The 24506-nt window shown below is 39.1% G+C and overlaps 1 protein-coding gene across 2 annotated transcripts in view; it reads left to right on the top strand.

Moving 5' to 3' along the window:
* Positions 1–24506, top strand: part of GPC6 (glypican 6) — a 1232535-nt gene that overhangs the window by 292793 nt on the left and 915236 nt on the right. For both annotated transcript variants that reach the window (XM_027557801.1, XM_027557800.1), the window contains exon 2: positions 15826–15984. In XM_027557801.1, coding sequence (XP_027413602.1) covers positions 15826–15984 — 159 coding nt within the window. The remainder of the gene's footprint in view (positions 1–15825; positions 15985–24506) is intronic.

Consider the following 24506-nt stretch of genomic DNA (forward strand, 5'->3'; position numbering starts at 1 on the left):
CATTAATGTCTTACTCTCCAGTGTTCTTGCCTGGAGAATCCCATGGACAGTGGAGTCTGGTCAGCTGCCGTCCATGGCGTCGCACAGAGTCAGACACGACTGAAGCGACTTAGCAGCAGCAGCAGCAGCAGGAGCTGCAAGAGTCAATCTGATAAATGAAGTATTTCCTTATTAAGTGATATTGATTTAATCAGTTTAATCAGTTATTTAGCCTATTAGGATTTTAAGTGCTGGGTAAAAGCAACAATACATGTGGTTTTCATCTCCATTATAGGTTATAGAAAGCTATTGATGCTGCCTCTTTTGAGGGCAGTTTGAGAAATATATCACAAAAAAGAGACTATGAAGAGGAAAAAGGCTGAGGCTATGAAGAGGAAAAAGGCTGTGACTATACCTAGTATTGAGTTTTTACTCCTATTGAGATCTATTTTTAGTTAAAAATAAGGTATTTCTTTTAAGCAGTATGTAAAGGCATTTTTAAGTTGCCTTTAGGTAATATTTTCTTTAAAATTCAATTTGGCTGAGTAATATTCCACTATATATATGTACCACAGCTTCTTTATCTATTTAGCTGTCAGTGGACATCTAGGCTGCTTCCTTGTCCTGGCTATTGTAAATAGTGCTGCAGTGAATATTGGGGTACATGTGTCTTTTTGAATTACAGCTTTATACAGGGTGAAGTAAGTCAGAAAGAGAAAAAAACAAATATATATTAGTGCATATATACGGAATCTAGAAAATGGTACTGGTAGGCCTATTTTCAGGGCAAGAAGAGAGATGCAGACATAGAAAATGAACTTGTGGACACAGCGGGGAAAGGAAATGGTGGAATAGTTGCGTTGACATACATACACTGCTGCTGCTGCTGCTAAGTCGCTTGTTGTGTCCGACTCTGTGCCACCCCACAGACGGCAGCCCACCAGGCTTCCCCGTCCCTGGGATTCTCCAGGCAAGCACACTGGAGTGGGTTGCCATTTCCTTCTCCAATGCATGAAAGTGAAAAGTGAAAGTGAAGTCACTCAGTCGTGTCCGACTCTTTGCGACTCCATGGACTGCAGCGTACCAGGCTCCTCCGTCCATGGGATTTTTCACACTACCATGTATAAAATAAAGAGCTAGTGGTTAGCTGCTGTATAACAGAGGGAGCTCAGCCTGGTGCTCTGTGATGATCTAGAGGGGTGGGATGAGAGGGTTGGTTGGGAGAGAGGCTCAAGAAGGAAGGGATATATATATACTTATAGCTGATTTGTATTGTTGTACGACAGACACCAACACAGCATTGTAAAGCAATTATCCTCTAATTTAAAAAAAAATCAATTTGGGCCCTTCATTTCTCCTTTTAATATATAGGGATATGTGCTTTAATTTCAGGAGAGTTTTTGTTCCTTTCTCTTCTGAAATTCTATATAGTTCTTTTGGTTTAAGACTATAACTGAGCTTTAATCACAAATTTTGAATGATAATGCTTGACTGTACTTCTGTCACCTGAGCACTGGCATTTTAAAGCCTCTGGTTGAAAAGGATGATGGAATTTATCATAGCACTTGAAGTGGTGTCAGTTTAAAATCTCAGTCCCCATGTACAAATTTTGGAAAGAGACCTCTTGCCCTTTATTAATTGCAAAAGTGATGCCAGGGGAAAAGGACTGTCTCCTTTTTGTAGGCCTCCCATCACTCACCTGTGAAATAGTGACTGAGTGATATTTACCTATGGGCATCCATCTTAAGTGATTAGTGGGAATTAAAGTAATTATTATAAATTAAGGGCTGTATGACTTCTAAAAGGTTAGATATTATGGAGTTTCATTGTCAGGAAGGCAGACACTTAAAGAAATATACACTTATAGACTGTAGCATAGATCTTCCAACATTTCTAGCCAGTTTGCCTTTTATTGCTTTACTCTATATGATATGATGAGTGTTGCAATCTTGGTTTTACAGATGTCTACTAAAATTGCAGTATTTTATGGGAAAGAAAAATAATTTTTCATACAGGCTTACATGCAGTTCAGTTTGATTAGGTTCTTAATCACTCACCTAGCCTCGGCCTCTTTTCTGAAATGTTCTGCCCTAGTTTACAGCCATTGGACAGTAATTTACTTTGAACGGTAAATCCTAATTCTCTATTAAGTTGTCATATAATTTAGTAAGAATGCTGATCTGTGGTTATCAGGGTCAAAAACAAGCACTTTGTAAATTGGTTTATTGTATATCACCACAGGATCACCAAATGCAATTGTAAAAATTACTAACTTTGAGTGAGCAAAAATGGGTGTGGGATTACAGATGCAATAAACTTGAAATCGATCATCATCTGTGGGTGAATTTGTAGGCAGCAGTTGGTTTGATTTATGCAATATGGTTACAGAACAAGAGAGATATAAGTCAGCATCTCTGGTCAGTTGACATGTAGAAGGTCACTGGGAACTGGTGAATTACTGTTGGCCTGGATTTGGTGAGCAGCGCTGGAGCAGTATAACTCGATTTTTACCAAGCATGCCCATAGAAATGCCATTCAGGCTGTAGAATTGTAGATGTCTTTGAACATTTGAATATGAAGTTTTTTGGCAATGTCTAAGATAACATGGCAAATGAACTGTGAGTAGGCATGAAATTGACAGCTTGTTTATAAATCTTGCTTAAACATCTCTGTTCTCAGTTCAGTTTGGTGGCTGAGTCATGTTCAACTCTCTGCGACCCCATGGACTGCAGCATGCCCGGCCTCCCTGTCCATCACCAACTCGTGGAGCTTGTCAAACTCATGTCCATCGGGTCGGTGATGCCATCCAGCCATCTCATCCTCTGGTGTCCCCTTCTCCTGCCTTCAATCTTTCCCAGCATCAGGGTCTTTTCCATTGAGTCAGTTCTTCACATAAGGTGGCCAAAGTATTTGAGCATCAGTTGTTTCAATGAATGTTCAGGATTGAATTTATTTAGCAATTATGGGTCTCTCTTATGGGTCCCAAGATAATGTATTTATGAAACACAAGTAGAAAATAAGATTGTATAAATTCTTTTAGAAAGCATGGCAAAGATGTCTTAGTCATCTCTAAGTATACTTCCAAGGAGGACATCTTGATACTGAAGAAGAAAACATGCATAATATCAGTTGAACCTATCTAAAGAAGCATCGGCTAATTATGATTTCAAAAGTATGCATTAGTAAGTGAGCTCTTTGCTTTTTTTAATTGCTTCAACATAGTATTGAACTCTGACTTCCAAACTTTTTGCCTACATGTGCTATAAGAAATAACACTGTTCATTACAGCCCATTTGTATATATTCTGTATAGAATAGTAGCACAACTTTTTTAATCGGTTTATTTTCTTTCTCTTTTTATTTTTAAATTAAAAAAAAATGTATTGGACTACAGTTGCTTCACAAGGCTATTTTTCACTGTACTACAAAGTGAATCAGCCATATGTATACATATATCCCTCATTTTTGGATTTCCTTCCCATTTATATACCACAGAGCATTGGGTAGAGTTCCCTGTGCTATATATAGGTTCTCATTAGTTATTTATATTGGAAGCTTTTATAAGAAACACTCACCCTTAACTCATATGATGAGCTCTGAAATACACTATTTTCTTTTAAACACGAATTCTTCTGGACTTGTGCTAAACGAATTCAGGTCCTGTGGTTTGAAAGATATGCAAGCCGGGGTGAAGTGAGAGAAACAGGAGAAACCTTTCCTTGGATGTCCCTGCTTGCTATTGAAACATGAAAGATAGGCGGGACTTCTGCTGCTTGCCTAGAGACTATGTAGGCAAGTTCCAATTAAAGAGTTTCTGTTAGTAATGCTCTGCTTAGAGTCTGGGAAGTGCGTGAATGGTGAGAATTATGTGCTTTTTTAGATCTTATGCCTATTGGTAAGGTAGTCGTAATACATAGATGCATCTTTCCATGCTGGACTCTAAGCTTCTTTTTTTTTTTTGACTCCAAGCTTCTTAAGCACTCTCTTCTTATCCCTTAGCACCGGGCATAGTACTTAACCTGTTAATTGTATGTAATAAATGGTAACTGAATAAGTGAATGAATGGATGAATGACTGAAAAGAACAGAAGAGTCAAATGCACTCACCATTTGTTACGGAACGTCCCATGTGCTAAATGCTATGATGCTGCTGCTGCTGCTAAGTCGCTTCAGTCGTGTCTGACTCTGTGTGACCCCATAGACTGCAGCCCACCAGGCTTCCCTGTCCTTGGGATTTTCCAGGCGAGAATACTGGAGTGGGTTGCCATTTCCTTCTCCAATGCATGAAAGTGAAAAGTGGAAGTGAAGTCGCTCAGTCGTGTCCGACTCTGCGATCCCATGGACTGCAGCCTACCAGGCTCCTCTGTCCATGGGATTTTCCAGGCAAGAGTACTGGAGTGGGTTGCCATGGCCTTCTCCGAAAAGCTATGCTAGGGCAATGAGTACCACAAAGGTAAATAAGACAGGCTCATAATGACTGGTTAGGGATGTAACAACAGTGGGCATGAGCAGATACTATGGGATAGTGAACCTTAGGTTTTTATAACAGTACCATAGGGGAACAGCTTCCTTCTCAACTCTGCTATTCCCTGTGCCCTGGAATAGCAGCCACTGTCTGGGAATGAAAATTGCAAAATGTGGGTCAGTTACCTTGGTTCACCCTTCCATGACATTATCCCTGCTTATGACTCATGTTGACTTTTCCTTTAAGCACACAGTTTAGCCAAGGTCCCCACTCCTGAAATAACTACTCTATTTCACCCTTTCTCGCCTCTTCGGGAAATTCTTTACTGTATGTTAGTAGCTAGACATGGCTGGGGAGAACCAGTTTTCTTTTGAGGCAAGTAGGTATTTGGCCGTTAGATTCCAATGTGGGTTGTAGAAATGGCAGATTCCATTGGTCTAGGATCATTTTCATTGAATTTGAGGACCTAAGGAATTGAAGTGAAAAGTGAAAGTGTTAGTCCCTTAGTCATGTCCTACTCTGTGACACCAAGGACTATAGTCCACCAGGCTCCTCTGTCCATGGAATTTTCCAGGAAAAATTACTGGAATGGGTAGCCATTCCCATCTCCAGGGGATCTTCCCGACCCAAGGATGGAACCCAGGTCTCCTACATTGCAGGTGGATTCTTTACTGTCTGAGCCACCAGGGAAGCTCAAGTAATTGAAAGAAGAAGCCAGGCAACAACACACAGTACTTGAGCTTCAGGCCGTGGTGCACCCAGAAGTGGCACATTCCAGCCAATGCGAGTGCACTTAATTTTACAGGAATTTTGTGAACCTGTTGTTAAGTGCAGTCATTATTTAAAAACCACATTGTTATATGATTGACTAATGTGGGAGAATTTGGGTTTTCAAACACAGCTTGGTACAAGAGATCAAACGGCATCAGGAATCTGCTGTTTCCTCTTCATAGAGCCTCCACATGGCTCTTGGAGACTCCAAGCTCACATGCTCCCTTCTTAGTCAGTTTGGGCTGCTATACCAAAGTACTGAGTTGCTTGTCCTGTATCAGTTAATTTAGTTACTTGTATAAAAAGGAGTTTTCATTTTTATTTTTAACTTTGTTACTTGGTATTTAACTCATTTTATGTAGAGCTATTTCAAATGTAGGTATAAAAAATACTGAACGCTGTGAAAAACAAATCACATTGTATAAATTTACAATTAAATTAATTATATCACTTTCTAATCATTTCATTATTAGTTACATTCTTGATATCTTTGTATCTGTAAGGAAGAAGTGTTATGTGATGGTGTCTATTCCCAACTGGAAATTCAGGGGCATCATTTTGATAACTAGAAATTGCTTGTGGTGAGAGTATTTATACCATGGTCATTGCCAAACTGTAAATTAGAACTCCCCGTCGAAACCTAGAGTTGCTTGTTAAACAGTTATCAAAAAACACTGGCCCTGTGTATCTCTGATACTGGGATTGATGGGCACTGAGAAGGGAAAAAAAGAATAAGCAATGATTCTCAACATTGTGTATCACCTACATGTATATGTATTTTTGCATATACACAGGGAGAGTGATGTGACTGTGGAGCCGGCAGTTCTGAAATCTGTAGGGTAGGCAGGCAGACTGAAAACTCAGAGTTGATGCTTCAGTCTTAAGGCAGAATTTCTTCTTCTCAAGGAAACCTCAATTTTTGCCCATGAGGGCTTTCAATCGATTGGATGAGGCCCACCCACAGTATGGAGAGTAATCTCCTCTACTTAAAATCACACATCTTAACCACATCTACAAAATACCTTTACAGCAACACCTAGATTAATGTTTCGTTAAATTACTGGGTACCATAGCCTAGCCACATTGACACAAAACTGTAATTTTCTGTGACACTCCTAGACTAGAAGAAATACTATTTTACTTCTTGTTAAAATTCAAATAATTAAAATGCATTTATATCCTAAAGAACTGAGTAGCCATATGAAAATCCAATACATAGAAAATGTAAGAAAAAAGATAAGTGTACATCAAAGAGTGGACATGAAGGCATGAGGAGTCCAAAACCTTGATTTGGCTTTTTGCTTATCTTGTTCTCAGACACTTACAGATTATAACTGAAGTTTTCCATACTTAGATAACTTTCAGTTTGATTTTGAAGTGCAGAAATAATTAGATCAAGATTTCTTTACTGGATTTCCTTCTTAGAGAACAATCTAGAGACTAAAAAATTAACTTTTGGATGTTGAGATTTTATTATCAGTGTGACTACTTTCTGTACTAATATTTTATATTGAGACTACAACCTGGTGAGTGTAATACACAGAGGAGTGAGAAAGGAAAGGTCCCCTTGGAAGATTGCTGAGTTGATCAGACTGGCTGTGTAGCAGAAGGTGCATCTCTTGGGATAGCATGCTCATTAATTTTCCACTGTCCATCTTTCCCCAACTCAATTTTGGTACCCCTCTCAGGGGGGTACTGCCTTTTGATCATTTCTCACTCTAATGTTTTTCTGATTCTATTAATCCTTCAACAACAAAATACAGGGATATGATTAGAAGAGGCTCAAAAGACTCAAGACACAGCACGATAATTCACCTCTTACCTTTTACTGTGACCTAGATGCCAAAAACACTCACTGTTATTAAGTACCCTTCCACCTATGGGTTTAGGATCATTAACTATGAAACTCTGATTCATCCATTAGCTTTGAGATTATATTTTATATTTGCTTCTCATTAACTTTTTGTTGAAATGTTGTAGGAAGTTGAGTGGGTGTTTTGTGCTGTATTTTGAATCATGGAATTACCTCGTCATTCAGATTTGCTGTTGTCCCTGTGAAATTTAACCACAATTTTGTTGAGCTGTTGCCTATGCAGAAGATGAAAACTTGCCAGCAATTCAGTTATTTTCTGAAATCTTTCTATTCTTTGCTCTCTTTAAATACTGGAAAAGGTTATGCTATGTATTCTTGTGTGTGTGTATACACCTTTGTCTATCTTCACTTACAAATATTGACAATCATTTGTATTAGGACAGTGCTTTCATTAAATGTTTCAAAGTCTTACATGTATGAATTTAAAAAGATGTAATCATTTTAAGATAAAGAGAAACCCCTTCTATTTAAATCTCATCCATCTATTCAGTTCAGTTTAGTTGCTCAGTCATGTCTGACTCTTTGTGACCCGTGGACTACAGCACTCCAGGCTTCCCTGTCCTTAACCATCTCCTCAGCTTGCTCAGACTCAGTGTTCATAGAGTCGATGATGTTATCCAACCATCTCATCCTCTGTCATACCCTTCTCCTCCTTTCAATTTTCCAAGCATCAAGGTCTTTCCCATTGAGTCAGTTCTTCGCATCAGGTGGCCAAAGGATTGGAGTTTCAGTTTCAGCATCAGTCCTTCCAATGAATATTCAGGACTGATTTCCTTTAGGGTTGACTGGTTTGATTTCCTTGCAGTCCAAGGGACTCTCAAGAGTCTTCTCCAACACCACAATTCAGAGCATCAATTGTTCAGCACTCAGCTTTCTTTGTAGTCCAACTCTCACATCCCTACATGATTACTGGGAAAACCATAGCCTTGACTAGATGGACCTTTGTTGGCAAAGTAATGTCTCTGCTTTTTAATATGCTGTCTAGTTTGGTCATAGCTTTTCTTCCAAGAAGCAAGTGTCTTTTAATTTCATGGCTGCAATCACCATATGCAATGATTTTGGAGCCCAAGAAAAAAGTCTGTCTCTGTTTCCATTGTTTCCCCATCTATTTGCCATGAAGTGATGGGATTGGATGCCATGATCTTTGTTTCATGAATGTTGAGTGTTAAGCCAACTTTTTCACTCTCCTCTTTCACCTTCATCAAGAGGCTCTTTAGTTTCTCTTTGCTTTCTGCCATAAGGATGGTGTCATCTGCATATGTGAGGTTACTGATATTTCTCCCAGCAATCTTGATTCCAGCTTGTGTTTTATCCAGCTTAGCATTTCGCATGAAGTACTGTGCATATAAGTTAAATAAGCAGGGTGACAATATATATGCCCATGAACAGTATGAAAAGATCAAACTATTGACAAGGTTAATAATTTTTATTATATATCAAGTCAAGGTAAGATGTGAGAAAAAGCAAAGATAGCTTTTCCTACTCCAGCTACTGCGTACTCTCTGAGACCATCCTGATTCAAGCACTGCCCGCTCTCTGTCCCCCAAACTCCTTACTCTTGGCTAATTTTGACCACATTTTTATTCTTTGCCCTCACTTCAGCCCCAGATCATCAGCTTTTCTGAAATAACTAATGCAAGGAAACGATAAAGGCCAGAAACATTGGCACAAGATCCATGAGGGTGGGATCTTTACAACTTAAGAGCATTATGTTTGAAATCCTATTTATGCAATTCTTGGAACAGATTTAAACAACTCATGGGTACCACTCAAAGAATTATTTTTACAGCATGCAGAGTGAAAATTTTATAACGAAGGGAACTGGTAGTCAAAGTCTTTATCAGGAAGTCAAAAACATGAAGGAGGACATGATTGTAGCTTCTTTGAGTGATAAGATCCACTGAAGTAGAACATGAATTTCTCACATGTTGTGTGAAAGTTTAAAATTTCTGATTATGGCACCGAATAACTTTGTGAAAGAAAAGCAGCCCGCAAGACATGAAAGGATCATTTATAATAACCTTTCACACTGAAAAATGTTTAAGAAGTGCTTATTTGGAGGTCTGGGGAATTTGAATTTAAAGAAATGAACTGGAACATAGATTTGAAAAATACTACTTTTCTAAATTCTGCCACTTCTGATTAGCTCATAGAGGAACTTTATAATACTAAAAACAGTCCAGGACTATTAACTCCAATTTAAATTTTCTTAGCTATCAGAAATTCAGCTAAAAGTTCACTTACTCTTAACTTTCCTAAACCTGTTTCCTTCGATTCTTTGCTCCAGTCAACTTACCAGGCACCAGATGAATAAAATGAATGGTTATTTGAGGTGACATATCAAATGATGAGGAGACTCTATCTGGGTACCAGACATAGCTAATTGACTGTGGGGATTCTAATAGTTCAAGGATGAGAGAACTTTGGCATAGAACACATGCTCTGAAGAGGGCCAAGTCTAAGACAAATATCGCACTCTAATCAAATGGAATTTATAGATTCAGACGTTGACGTGCTTTGCATTGTGAGCTCTTGCCATCTTCTTTGTATTTTTGAGTTTTTTTGATTTCCTACCTACTTTCTTTCTTAAAATAATCTTCAGCTTGCTTTTATTCTGTTTTTTTTTTTTAATTGTAAAATAATTGCTCTACAATGTTGTGTTGGTTTCTGCCATACAACTATGTGAACCAGTCATAACTATATATATATAGTCCCTCCCTCGTGAGCCTCCCTGCCTCCTACTTGCCTTCTAGGAAGTGTCAGGGTAGTAATTTCCCTCCATACTCCCAAGCTCTGTAAAACCAAGTGTTTGCCTGTCTGTAGGCTGTGAAATGTGACTCATTCAGTCATTGCATTTTTGTTGTTTGTTTATTTGGGGTGGGCATCCTGCGGTCCCCATGTGTCACCTCCGAGGGCAGTGAGTCTCTGGTCACTGACCCACAGAGGCCGGCGTCTGTGGTTAATGAGGTCCTCCTGTCTCCTGCTCTTTCCCACCGTGCCACTCACCAGGTCTATTCCTGGAGGCTTTCAGACGCTGGGCCCTCCCTGGAGGGAGCTCCATCTGGCAAGCGTCACATTTCTGCTGTCATCCAGCATCTTGGAGTGAAAACGAACTCCTGGGCTGGCATTCATGGAAAGACTTTGTAAAGAAAGGGTGACACGTAGTTGAAAGGAGTGTGTAGAGGGAGGAACAGCCCCATCTCTTCTGTCTTGGAAAACAGATGACAATTTATGGTGTGCGTTTATGTCCCAGAGCCTTTGCTCATCCTCTGTCTTCCAGTGGAACTCCCTTCTTTCACATTTACCATTCCCCTTATTTATTTTGGTTATAATAAAATTCCAGCTTAAATTTCTTCTTTGGGTGTGTGTGTGTTTTAATTTTTATTGGAGTATAGTTGGTTTACAATGGTGTGTCCGTTCCAGGTGTGAAATGAGCAAAGTGAATCAGTCATGCATATACATATATCTGCTCTTTTTAGATTCTCTTCCAATATAGGTCATTAAAGAGTATTGAGTGGAATTCTCTGTCTTACACTATAGGTCCTTATTAGTCATCTATTTTATATATAGTAGTGTGTATATAGCAGCCTCAACCTTCCAGTTTATCTCTACCTCACCTCTTAGCCCTTGGTAACCATTGGTCTTCTATATCTGTAACTCTTTTTCGGTTTTATAGATAAGTTCATTTGTACCTTTTTTTTTTTTTTTTTAAGATTCCACATATAAGTAATATCATGTGATACTTGTCTTTCTCTGACTTCACTCAATATGACAATTCTAGGTCCATCCTTTCCACTGCAGATATCATTACTTCATTCTTTTCTATGTTTTTTTTTACTTCATTCTTTTCTATGGCTGAGTAATACCAATATTTATTTTAGAGCTAATGACTATTTCTGTAAAAATTCAGGGACTTGGGAATTCACTAGCATGAACTTCAGAGGCCCTAAGAAAACAAGCACATGTGTAAACTGATTGTCTGACCTTGCGTCTAATCTTCCTGGATGTGAACCTATCATCATGATTTGCACAGAGGAGATTTTCAATACGTGTTTGATATGTCAAGGCACACTCATCAAAGTTTCAACCTTACATTTTCTGCCATTATTGTCTCTTATCCTGACCTTCTGGAACCATCTATTTAGTATCTTTATTATTAGTGATCTTGGAGGTGCCTGGTGGTGCTCCAGTTGAGCTAAATATTGTATCTAGTTATGGAATAGGTAACATGTAGAGAACCTAAGGGGATCTGAGAAAGTAAGGTGGGTGGAAAACTCTAAAAGGACAACAGATTTTTTCACCCTCATAAATTACAACTTGGGAAGAAACCCTGTTAATCTTATTAATAAAAAATACTGTAAGTGTCAGGAAGTATGTAGGCTGAGAAAAATTTCATATTCTTGCTCTTTGGAGAAATTGTGAGAAGTAATTCTTTATCCAGCCAAGTAGCTGTCATGTCTGATTTCAGAAAGTCATTGCTTCAGGTGTTACAGACCTATGGTCTCTCTCATAACTCCTCTGCTCTTCTAACACTACAGCAGCCATAAACAAGGTATGAATGAGTGGGTGGGACTGTTATCCAATAAAACTTTATTTATGGACAGTTAAATTGGGGTTTCATAAAGTATCACATAGCACATAACATTTTTTAAATTTTTTAAAAAATAATTTTTCTTACAGGTCTTATCAATACAGATGGCAGGCTGGATATGGCCCAGGGGCTATGTTTGACCCTGTTGTAGGGTCAAAACTCAAAACAAAATTAGCCAATTGTCCTAAGTCTTCTTGGCCATTCAAAGTCATCAGTTGTTTTCACAGTGATCAGTGGCCTCAGATGAGGGGGAGAGAGGAGCTATTAAGAATTTAATTCCTCCACAACCTTCTTCTCCAGTGCTGTGTTAGGAAGGAAGCAAGGCTTAGTCTCAATGGACTGCATGTTTCATGACTTCTGGTTCTGTTTGTTTGGGGACATCATCGTGGTCTCTTCCTAGGTTCTCTAACAGGCACTTTGCATAAAAGATTCACTCTTCCTGTAGCATGATTCTTCAAGATTCTGGTGATTTCCCCATATCTTCACTTTTTCTAATTTATATATCTCTGTCTTTCCATCTCTTTAGTTTTTTTTTTTTTCCTGCCAGGAACAAAGGAGGAGACATCAGTTACCTTCTTAAGGACACTAAGATTTAAAAAAAATCTCACCCTGCTTTGCATTAGTAAGTCAACTTCCTACATATATCTTCATGGCCCTATACACACACACAGAATAGGTTTGGTTTAAATTGACCCCGCTAAGAAGCACCTTTCTCTTTTTATTTATCACCTGAGATAAAATACTGATTTTCTTGTTGCGATTAGAAATCAGAAGACCACCAATCCATTTTAATTTCATGAATGTAGATCCATAACGTTTCTTTCACAAATATCCCCAATACAACTATTACCCTCAGGTCACGAAATGTTTATTTTCTTTTGGTCAGTTTTTCACCAGAAGTCCCATGCCTTTTGTTGTAAACTCACTTGTAATGATTCAGAAATAGAACGCAGTCCCAATGTACTACTAAATCCTGAGAAATGCATGTTTCAATTGTGCAGATTAGAGTAGAAATGGAATAGAGTTTTTTTTTCAGTGTTTTATAACAGGTTAGAGAAATGAACATTCTGCAAAGTTGTTAATCTTAAATATCTATTTGATCTGGAAACAGTGTTGTTCTTATCAGTTAGTTTTGATATTTTAAAAAAGAAAATTAGTGATTTGTGGACCATTTGCCACACTTATTCCTTCCCAGTCTCTTCAACTCTAGAATTATGCTTCTTAGTGGGATATGAGTATCAGAAGCACTAGGGGAAAAATTTCAAAATTTTCATATTCTATCCCACCCCCTTTTGGAATGGTTTGCCCCTTCAAATCAGAGCCCATCAGGAACACACCTGTGTCGAATGAGTTATCACTCAATGCAGCAAGCAAGAATACACCATAGAGAACCTCAGGATTTTTTAGTTAGAGGGACCTTGTAGGCATGTCTGCCTAGTCGCCTCAGTTATACTTGACTCTTTGAGACCCTATGAACTGTAGCCCCCAGGCTGCTCTGTCTGTGAAATTCTCCAGGCAGGAATACTAGAGTGGGTTCCATGCCCTCCTCCAGGTGTTCTTCCCGACCCAGGGATCAAACCCACGCCTCTTGTGTCTCTGCATTGGCAAGCGGGTTCTTTACCATTAGTGCCACCTGGAAAGCCCAAGAGGGACTTTAACAGATTCTTTTATAGGATTTGGATTTTGGTGGATGATGTGGGGGAAGTGCTCCAAGAAGCAGCACTTCACCCTAGGTCGGATGCTCTCAGAAAGTAGAGGTAATTCCATAGTAAAGTATCTTAACCAACGTGACCAGCAAGGGGGGTGACTATGGTGAAGATCAATCAATAAAAGGATAAATGTAAACGTACGGGTGCTCATCTTGCAGTGAGAGGAGATTTTTGGTACTTTTGGATGGCACAATCACCTTGTTTTTGTGTGTTTAGACAAAATGTTTATGTGGTCTTCCTTTGTCTCATGTCATCATGGTGTCAGAATGATCTGGTCTGAGATGGGTGTTCTGTGACCTTGTTTACATGTAATAGACTATGGTGAGCTGGCTGTGAGTGCCAGGCTGGATTCTGAATGTGCAGAGCAGTTTGTTTTGTCTTTATGCATATGTACCCCCTGCCTTCCTATCTGGTATAACTTTTTCATAACATACTGTGAAGCTTTTATTAGAAGATATTTGAAATGTGCAGAAAAGTAATGATAGTAATATAATAAACACCATGTAAATATCTAGCAACTTATGAAATAAAAGATTACAGATAAAAGTATTTGGGCATTGCTCTCAAATCCTAATTCCTCCTGGGAGGAAACTGTGATCTTGAATTTGATGTTTATCATTCTCAAGTACACTGCATGTTCCTTCCTTTTTAAAAAAGATATTCATAACATTTTATGGTCTCCTTCCCTTTCAGGAATTATATAAGTTCTAACTTTAATGCAGACCTGTGATCCTTTTTTTATTCTGGGGTTGTTTTAAGTAGGCATGAAAGCATCCAACTTCATGAAGAACCATGAGACAGGCACCCTATACTTCACACGGGGCATAATTTTATATAAGTACTGTTAAACATTATAAATGAATTTTAATCACCACATCAAGTACTCTGTTCATTTGGTTTCTCCATGCCCTATCGTGATTTTAATCACAGGGGCAATTTGTTGGTTTTATTTAGCAAAATGTTGGGTGGATTTTCCTTCTTCCCTCCACTGGCTCTCTTAAACATTTTTGACACTAACAGAGCTGAATCAATTGGAAATTCACATTTTATGCAATAACAGACCATTTTAATTTCATGAAGCAAGCAAGGGTTTGGCTTCCACTTGTGAATAGCACTGAAGAAAGCAATATTGTCAAAAGAAGCGGCCCAGTATATCCAGAGATAAATCTATCAAATTAAACCCAAGACTTTCATTAGCTCTTACTTTACATTTCCCTACGACATAAGCATTAATTAAACCCATTGGCGCCTTTCTCCTTGCAGGAGACATTTCTCTCTGACAAGGAATGTCAACCAAGGGAACGCGTGGCATAGGAGACCTGCCAGTAAAATCACACTTACTTTCACAGGGAGGAAGGCTGATGCATTCTGGCGGTCGAACGGGCAGAAACAGAACTCAGTGAGTGATTGCCATCTTTTCTTGCCCCCACCGTCTAACAGTCTATGGTGGTGGGCTGACTGTTTCTTGCCTCACTCGAGGTTTCTAAAGATAAGCACACTTATAACTGTGTTGCATCTCTTTTCACCTGTTGTTACTCAGTACATTTCAAATAAAAGCAGGGACCTTGTGGTCTTCTGAGGTCTTTAACGTACCTCTACTTATGTGATGGGGGCTGGAACTAAATGTCAGGTCTCTTCATCACTTTGGGTGCTACGACATATCATAAACTGTTGCTGTTGCTTCTAAGTTGCTTCAGTAGTGTCCGACTCTGTGTGACCCCATAGACGGCAGCCCACCAGGCTCCCCCGTCCCTGGGATTCTCCAGGCAAGAACACTGGAGTGGGTTGCCATTTCCTTCTCCAATGCATGAATGTGAGAAGTGAAAGTGAAGTTGCTCAGTCGTGTCTGACTCTTTGCGATCCCACGGACTGTAGCCTACCAGGCTCCTCTGTCCATCGGATTTCCCAGCAAGAGTACTGGAGTGGGTTGCCATTTCCTTCTGGCTGATAAATAGCAAACATTTACTTCTCGTATTTCCAGAGGCTGGATAGTTTAAGATCACATCACTGGTGGATTCAGTGTCTGATAAGGGTCTACTCCTTGATTCAAGACCCCATCTTTTGGCTCTGTTCTCATGGGACAGAAAGAGCAAGCTTGATCTCTTGGGGGACTCATCTGTAGGTCTTGAGTGTGGGTACCAATCCCATTCATGACCTAAACACTTCCTGAAGGCCCTATCTCCTAACATCGTCGCCCTGGGGCTTAGGATTCAACACATGAATTTATTGGGGAGGGCAGAGGCTATCAGACAGTGGGTTTGGGTTCAACTTGAGTCTGGAGTATTTGGAATGGTAGGCACCCCAAGGCCCAGATAAAAGTCCGTGGAGAGGGCTGAGGGGCTGGTGAAACAGGGACCCCAGTATTTGAGGGAAATGCCAGAAAAACAAACACCCTGAAGGCCTGATCATTCTGTGCTGACATTCCCTTCCTTCTTGCAGGAGAACACTTAAGAATCTGTCCTCAAGAGTACACGTGCTGCACCACGGAAATGGAAGACAAGCTCAGTCAACAGAGCAAACTGGAGTTTGAAAACCTGGTGGAGGAGACCAGCCACTTTGTGCGCACCACGTTCGTGTCCAGACACAAGAAGTTTGACGGTAGGTGGCAGCTTTTCCTTCTCCTTGTGCTGGGTGTGCTTTTCGAGGCGAGATTCTTGATTCTATATGGAAAACATTTTCTCTAAGTGGAAGCTTTTCTTTCCTTCTTAAACATTTATACCTGTGTCTATTTTTAGGAAAGCCATGAGCACTCTTGACAGCTTGGAAAAACCTGAGTTAACAAAGAGCTGTTTGGCATTTGCAGTTTGCCTGTGAGATTTATTTGGAATGATTTTGGCTTACATTTTCATTATTAGAGTGATTCTAAGTCAGCTTTTGTCACACCATAGCTCGTCTTCAGTTTCCATCTAGGGATTTGCCTTGAAGTCATTAAATGTCATTTAAAAGTATTTGAAATAGAACGTCACTTTTTAAGAGGACAGACTTGTTTTAAGTGCCAGTTGATGTGGACTCCTTTATTTTAGAATGTACATTTCCTGTAACGTAAGTAACTGCATTTTATATTGTAGTTGAAATCGTCTGACAGAAGGTTCTGACCCTTCATTGATTTCCTGGTTATAAGCAATTGACTTCATTTCTATATTCTGTTTGTTAAATAAACATTTTGTATTAGAAAGCACAATGAGCAAAAATAAGTACGACTAGGATGCAGTGTTGGATTTTCCCATTGGAGCCTCAGAAAGATTTTCAAAAGCAATCTGACTTTTTCAACTGAATGAATAATGAGAACGATAAAGATAATATTCTTGGGTAGTGAGGTGTTGTCAGTGCTCTATGAAATGAATGCCCCTTCCTATGGCTCCTTGTAAACCAGACTTTCAAATTGTAGCGACCCTTTCTTGGGTGCCTTGGTCTTAGGAAATTGCCCGACAGAAACAGAACAGCCATTCATTTCCTCCATCCTTTCCAATCAATGCACAACAAAGCTGGTTCAGAAAAATCTTACTACGTTTGTCTTGTTTTTTTTCTTTCTCTCTCTGTAGTACATAAAATATTCTTGGTGGCTGCTTTAAATTGGATGTGCCAATGTCTCTTAGATTAGTCCTCCAGGTTCTAAAATCAAGATTATGTGACATTTTCTGCGGAAATGAAAGGGACTTGTACTGTTGCAAGTATATTTCAGTGTTTTCACATTCTTCCTCTTTCTCTCACTCTGTGTTCAACTGTATGTGCGGATGTATATAAAAGTAACTCTTTATTTAGATATGATGCTGTGACTATTGTTCCCTTGAGTACAACTAGTGAGGACTTGGGAGTTGGCCTTGATTTACAGATTATAAATCCAGTGACTTTTAGGAGCCCTGAAGGGGCTCTGTTCTTGAGGAACTATAATGTACAGTATTACTTCAAATTGAAGCAAATTGAGACACGTTATTCTGTGTTACAGAAAGCAGGGGAGGGTGACCTGCTGCTCTGACTTTGACCTGTATCTTTAGAAAACAGCTCTTAGTGCTTTTATAAGGTTGTGCTCCAAAATTAAGTAGGAATAATCCCAGGGCAGTATTCACCTTGTGCTTGCGTGCAAGCTCAGTCACTTTAGTCGTGTCCCACTCTTTGCCACCCTATGGACTATAGCCCGCCAGGCAGTTCTGTCCGTGGGATTCTCTAGGCAAGAATAATGGAGTAGGTTGCCATGCCCTCCTGCAGACTTCCTGACCCAGGGATCAAACCTGTGTCTCAGGCAGGTTCTTTACCACTGAACCACTGGGGAAGCCCATGTTACATAATATATATTCCTTTAAATAAAAATATTAGACTTAAGGTAGATTTTTGGGGTATTGATTTTTTTTTTTTTTTATAATGAGTAAAGCTATTCAACAAGACTGAGTCAGGTACTTCCTGTATTCGTCTATCAATGACTTTCAATATCTTTGGATTTATAATTATTAAACCCAGATGTGTTTCTCCTATTAAAAAAACCACTCTCTCTTTCTTGCTTTCTCTCTCTCTCTCTGTCTCTCTCTTTACGGGTATGTTCTAAATTGTTCTAATGTATTTAAGGGTCTTATGTCAGTTGGTTTGACAGGACATTGATTTTGCTAAGATTTGATCTGACATGGGGGTGATGAATTCTTTAACTACAGTGCATTTCATTATAGTTGCATTAGGCTGGGATGGGAGAGAAAGGAAGCTTTCAGCTTTTTTTTTTTCCAAAATATAAATGGGATCTGGTGAGCTTAGTTTCTGAAGAGTTGTCTTAAAAAATTATAAAAATTAGTCACCATTATAATTTCTGCACTTTGAGCAATTTCATGAAGGTCATCCATGCAATTGTATGATTTATCTTTTTATCCCACAAAAGCGATCCTGCCAAGTCATCTTTCAGGAATGCTGGTACATTCATGAGGGCAGTTTTCCATTTGTTCCCTTACCACTTTTTTTTTATATTCCTGGATGAACCTGATGGTGCTTTGAGGGGCTTTATTTTTAGTAGCTTCCTATTCTGAGTCATTTTGCATGATTGTTGGAGTCTCTTGATCCAAAGTGTTCATTTTGCATCTCTGCCTCTGGTCCCACTTTCTCAGAGATCTTGATTTCTCATCTGGATTTTAGGCATCTTTGTTGGTTATGTGTTCTTTATTATATGAAAGAGGACTGTATCATATAAGAAGGTGGCCATTTACCTTCCTATTTTCAATAAGTACAGCAACAATTTAAATTGCACCTAATATATGTGATTCAGTCCAAACTCTATTCAGAGCGGGTAGATTCAATCATAGTTAATCATTAGTCTACAGTCTAGTCATTTTGCTAGAAATGTTTTTATTCCATTTAGCTTGTCATTTTGTGGTAGAGGTGACTTTTAAAATTTGAAATTCAGAAACATTTAACAGAACATAACATTACATTTATTGTCATATTCTTTCCCATTTTCTATTAATACCTTTGGTAATATTTAGTAGATACTGTATAAAATTATAAATATTCATTGCCTGGTTGGAAGCTAAACCTGAATGAATATGAATTTTCCCCAATTTCCTTAAAGGGCCCAGCTTTGCTCCCTAGCTCCATTAGCTGAAAATGTATTGCTGTGAAGCAGTGAATAGAAAAAAAGGGTAGCTGTGAGGCAATGAATTGAAAAAGTATATAAAACCAATTGCAGAAATTTTCGCTCTTTAGCAGTGAATTTCCTTATAGATGAGTAGGTTTTTTTCCCCTTTTTAAACATAGAGTTGAAATATGATGAATGTATATTCAAGTTTATATCCTTGGCACTAGTACTCTTCCAAGTGTCTTGCATGGTTTTTATTTGTTTGTTTGTTCTTCCTTTTCTGGCCAAATCTCCACCTCTGCTTGGCGTTATATATCCCTGCAAACCCCTCACCTGTTGGCCAGAACCTGGCCACTGCTGATTCTCAAAGACACAGGGATGCGCTCAGTTTGCTCTGTAGCCAAGCCTAGGTTTTCTAATACACTCCAGTGGTTAAAATTATGGATGAAGGTCCAGCCAGGTACACCTGGAAGAATGATCACAACTCTATTTCCTGACTTATGGGCTTTCTCACTTTTGCCAAGTACCCCAGATAGCCAGAAATATACAAACAAATGGATCATATAAAAATACAGATAAACAGAGTGACATCTTTGTGTACCCACTCATTTTCCTAGCATTTTGGTGTTTAGTAACTGCCCGACCTGTCAGATTGGCCTCTGTGTCCAAATCCCAGTGGCTGTCTTGCTTCAAATTTGTAAAGATCTAGGAAAATGGAGAGCAACCAAATACTCAGATAATAGGAATGGTAATAATAGGCAACATCTGGCCACGTTCCTCGCCCGTTACAGACATTAGCCTGTTTACCAGCAGTGAGCTCCAGTGCAGAGACACATAGACTCTCAGTGGCAGAGTCAGCGTCCTGTCCCAGGCTAGCCCTCCTGAGTGCTTGCTCTTAGCCACAACCACCCCATAATCTCTCTTTTGTTTTCTAGTGTCCAAATGTGCTGAGATTTCACCATCAGCAGCATCTTTTCCTCTATCTCCCACTGTCAGTTACTCCCAGTAATTGTGGGAAAGAGGTGGAAATATCTTACAGAGAAATGTGGGAAGAGATTAAAAAAAAATCCTTAAAGAAAGAAAATAAAATTACTCACCTAAATATAGTCCAGCCCCCAAGGAACTTGGAGCCTGGAGAGCGTAAATGACTTGCCAAGTTTCCACCAAGAATGATGAAACCAAGACTGTAACCTGATGCTCTTGACTTACATCAGACTTAGAAATAGTAATGTGATAGCAAGTCGATATTTGGCTGAAATTCTAACCCAGCTTTTATTTGTTTTCAGTGGACGCTGGCTAAAAATTACTGATTTTCTTTCAACAAGGAAATTGTGATATTGGTGGCTAAAGAATCTAGCCATATTTTTGGAAAGGGCAGCATCAGTGTTTAATTGAATATTGTCCCTAAATTAAAGGGACATGAGTGTTTTGTGCAAAAAAAAGTTATTGAATCAATGAAGGCATATTATTTATTCTCCTCACCTCATGAAGCCCTGGTAGCTTCTATCCTGATGTAAGCACAAGCACCCTATTCTCCAGAGTCATATATGGAATATGGATTATTCAGAAACTGAAAAATTTAGTTGAAGGGATATATTACTTTGGCAGTTTTTTCTTTATATTTATTTGAGCTGGTATTTATTCATCTGAATCTCAATATGAGGTTTTTTGTTTAGTGTATTCTTGGTCTTATTATTTTACTTTGCTTCTTGGTTTTTATTTATGTATTTTTATGATATACATTTGTCCAGAGATCTTGGCAGCAAGTACATTTTTAAAAGCAAAAGCAAAAGAAAAAAAAAAAAGTTGAGCAGTAATTTCCATCCTCCAAAAGAACTTATTCCATGGTAACACCCTCAGAATTCTCATTTTGACTGAATGCGGAAATAATTTATACATGGCGCCATAATATTTTTACGCTGCAAATCTGCTTGTGTTTTCTTTTTAAATATCATTTCTCATCTATATGCTGTAGAGATGACAATAATGTAATGATATCTTTAAAATATGGCCTAATTTTCTCACAGAATATACTTATTTGAAAAGCAAAAATCCCTGAGTAGTTTTCCTTATGGTAGCAGAGTCTTCTAAATTTCCTATCACATGGGTGCTGTGTGTGTGTGTGTGTGTGTGTGTGTGTGTGAGTGAGATTTCAATTTGGAAACATTTATTCAGAACCTATTGTATAGAGACATCTAGCTAAGGGTCTAGGTCTAGTACATGCAAAGATGACTAATAATGACAAAAATATGGTCAGTCCATCACAGAATTTACCTTGTTGGGGGTCTAGACATCCGTATAAAGCTAACTCTAAGGGAGCCACAATTGACTCTGCCATATAGTGGAAGTCCAGAGAAAACTGGAAGGAGTCATGTATTTTATTGAGACACTAGTGAAGAAAATCAAAAATATAAGTGAATAGTGCTTGCTATGATAGGGCTTCCCTGGTGACTCAGTGGTGAAGAACCTGCCTGCCAATGCAGAGACATGGGTTTAATCCCTGAGTTGCGAAGGTCCCCTGGAGTAGGAACTGGCCACCCACTCCAGTCTTCTTGCCTGGGAAATCCCATGGACAGAGGAACCTGGAGGGATGCAGTCCACGTGGTCGCAAAGGAGTCAGACACAACTGAGCAACTAAACAAGAGAAGACTTTTAGAAGATGGAACACACTGGACCCTGAAAGAATGACTTAAGGTTGTGAAGGTTAAAGAGGTGCCAGGAGGCGGGTGGCAGGAGGAAGCATAGGCATCAAACTTGTTTGCATAGTCCACAAAGTCCTTGGGACATGCCAACATAATTACAATTGAGTCCCCTCAACAGTGTTAATTTATTGACATTTGGCATACATTCATGATGTAAATAATCTGCAGAAACATTTTTGTTCCTGTATCAGTCTGCTGTTGTTTTGTAACAAACAACCACAGCATTTCAGGGCATAAGTAAGATGCTTCTCTTTTTCCTTGAATGTGTCTTTGGGTAGCTGGAGTTTGGCTGTTTCAGGCCTTTGCTCAACGAGGCTGCCTCTAAACTGTGGATTTGGTCTGGTCTGTTCCAGACGTATTTTGGAAGTAGCTCTCTATCTACATTCTTCTCATGGTGGAGTCTGGAGACTGTATTACACACGTAGATGCATGATGCCCCTTAAAGCCTAAATTAGAGTTGGCTGGTTGTTGTCTCAGCTCCTGTTGGCCAAAACAGATCTTGTGGTCATTCCCACCATTGATGGGCAGAAAGTGTTTAACCCCGAAGAAGATGGAGGTGAGGAGAGGAGTAAATATTTCTACACCTAACCTACCACAGTCCTGGACTGACTTCTTCTTGCTGTTCCTTAAATAATGTTTTACCTTTCATGTTGACTTGTGATATATGTATTTTTGGCAGGTGGGCAAGGGTGGGGAGGGAGGCAGATTTTTCTAGTAATTCAAGAGCAATAATTATTTTCCAAATAAAGCGCAGTTAGTCAAACACACCTGTTACAGACTACCTCCCATATCCTAGCACATTAACAAACACTTAGGACACACACACACCACTTTCTTGATATTATTTAAGAATACACAGATGTGATATTTCCATTTCTTATGTTACTACCCCCCTTGATTATTGACCAGAATAACACGTTAACTGTAACTTCCTGAGGGTTATCATGTTAATCAGCGTATAATGTAGTTACCCAAATGCCTCCCTGAACATTGCTGGGCCAGTATATCAGCAATATATGGGCTTCCTTGCTGGCTCAACAGTAAAGAGTCTACCTGCAATGCAGGAGAACTAGGAGATGTGGATTCGATCCCTGGGTTGGTAAGATCCTATAGAGGAGGGCGTGGCAACCCACTCCAGTATTCTAGACTGGAAAATCCCATGGACAGAGGAGCCTGGTGGGCTATAGTCCATGGGGTCGCAAAGAATTGGACATGACTGAATACATACATATCAGTGATATGAATTTCATCTGGATGACGCTCCTCTGGAAGTCAGAATGTGCTGAATTGGGTTTTAGAAATTAGAGAAATGGTCTCTCTGGCTTTGGAAAGTAATCTGACAATTTTCCCAAAGGGCAGCCCTTCCAAAAACAAGAATCAGCTAATCAGGGATTGGGTTTTGCCGGAATTGGTAAACAGATTTATAAATCGCAAATGCCTTCCTTGTGGGTGTTGGGATAAATGGTCCTTGCATGGTTGAAGACTCTTTCAATGCAGAGCATGAAGAAGCCAGATCTTTGTGTAAGTGGAATCTCCCTCCCTCCTTCCTTTCTTCCTTCCTTTCTCTCTCTGTCTCTCTTTCTTCTCTTTGGACAGCTCTTTCAAAACTAAGAAAATACTGCTGATCAGTAGCTTCGTGTCCTTTGTGATAGACTCCCAATCATTTTCTAATTCTTATCCCACTACCACATACCTCAGAGTAACTGAAAACATTAGGCTCCCAGTGTAGTTGTAATATTATCATCTTATTATCACCAGTTCCCTTGCATGGTGGCTTTGCTGAGCAGCTGTTTCACAGACAAGCCAGTTCTTTTAAGTATTTCTCTATCAGAGGCTGAGACCAGCCTACCAGAAGGGTTCTTGGTCATGAATGTTAATGAGCAGACAAGTATCTCTTCCCTGACAGTGGCTCACTAATCCTTTGAGTAAGCATGACTAAATTATAAGAGAAATTTTATTTCAGTTAAATTCATCTGCCACTGGATAGAGAAAACAGGTTTTCTTATTTTAATGAAAATCAAGAAAAATATTTAATGGTGATGTAAATTAGAGTTGGGTGGAAACATTTTGGTCCCCAGACCTGGGAATGCAGTAGCTCAGTGTAGACTGGTTCAGTTGTGTGGTGTGTATAAAGTTGATGGAGACTTCATTATCTCCTGTGAGGTGTGATGTGCAATGGGGAACAGTGTAAGTCCTAACTCTTGAGCTGGAATTTTGTATGAAGACGCCTTTGACCTTTCTCAAGTGGTGTGGAATTGGAATAAAAACTGGGCTTCCTTCATTCACTGAGACGATATAAGACCTCCCTTTTCCAAGCAGATAACATGATAAATGAATAAGAAAAATGTTTGTATGCTTTTTTAAGATTCAAAAGCAAACTATGCAGGTGAATCTTTATTTCAAATGGCATACCCTGTCCTGATGGAGTCCCTGAGGTGGACACTTAGAAGGAACAAGATGGACATAAAAAATTATCATGGTTGAAACTGGTTAGTGAGTCCATGGGTCTTTCTTATAATGTTCTCACTTTTGGGTGATCCCCAATATCTGTAATTAATATTTTTTTAAAGAGAGAACTGACTTAAGCACATGCAGGACTGAAGATTTCCAAACTGTGAATTCATTCCGAATGCAGAACAATGTTAGTGGATATTACCAATCTTATGTCTTGCCAATTCAATGATGGTAAATTTTTACTAGTTTTAAATGTTTTAAATAGTAAATTCAACATGCCATTTTCAAATTGCAGAGATGAACACAACTTATAGATCTCTTAACTCGGATCAGGGTCACTTAGCTTCTGCTTCCACCCAACATTTTATTATTGTGTTGCTAGAACTGGCATCTCTAGTTTATCTGCAAGAACA

This window comes from Bos indicus x Bos taurus, chromosome 12, assembly GCF_003369695.1.
Source record: "Bos indicus x Bos taurus breed Angus x Brahman F1 hybrid chromosome 12, Bos_hybrid_MaternalHap_v2.0, whole genome shotgun sequence".
Classification (NCBI taxonomy): Eukaryota; Metazoa; Chordata; class Mammalia; order Artiodactyla; family Bovidae; genus Bos; species Bos indicus x Bos taurus.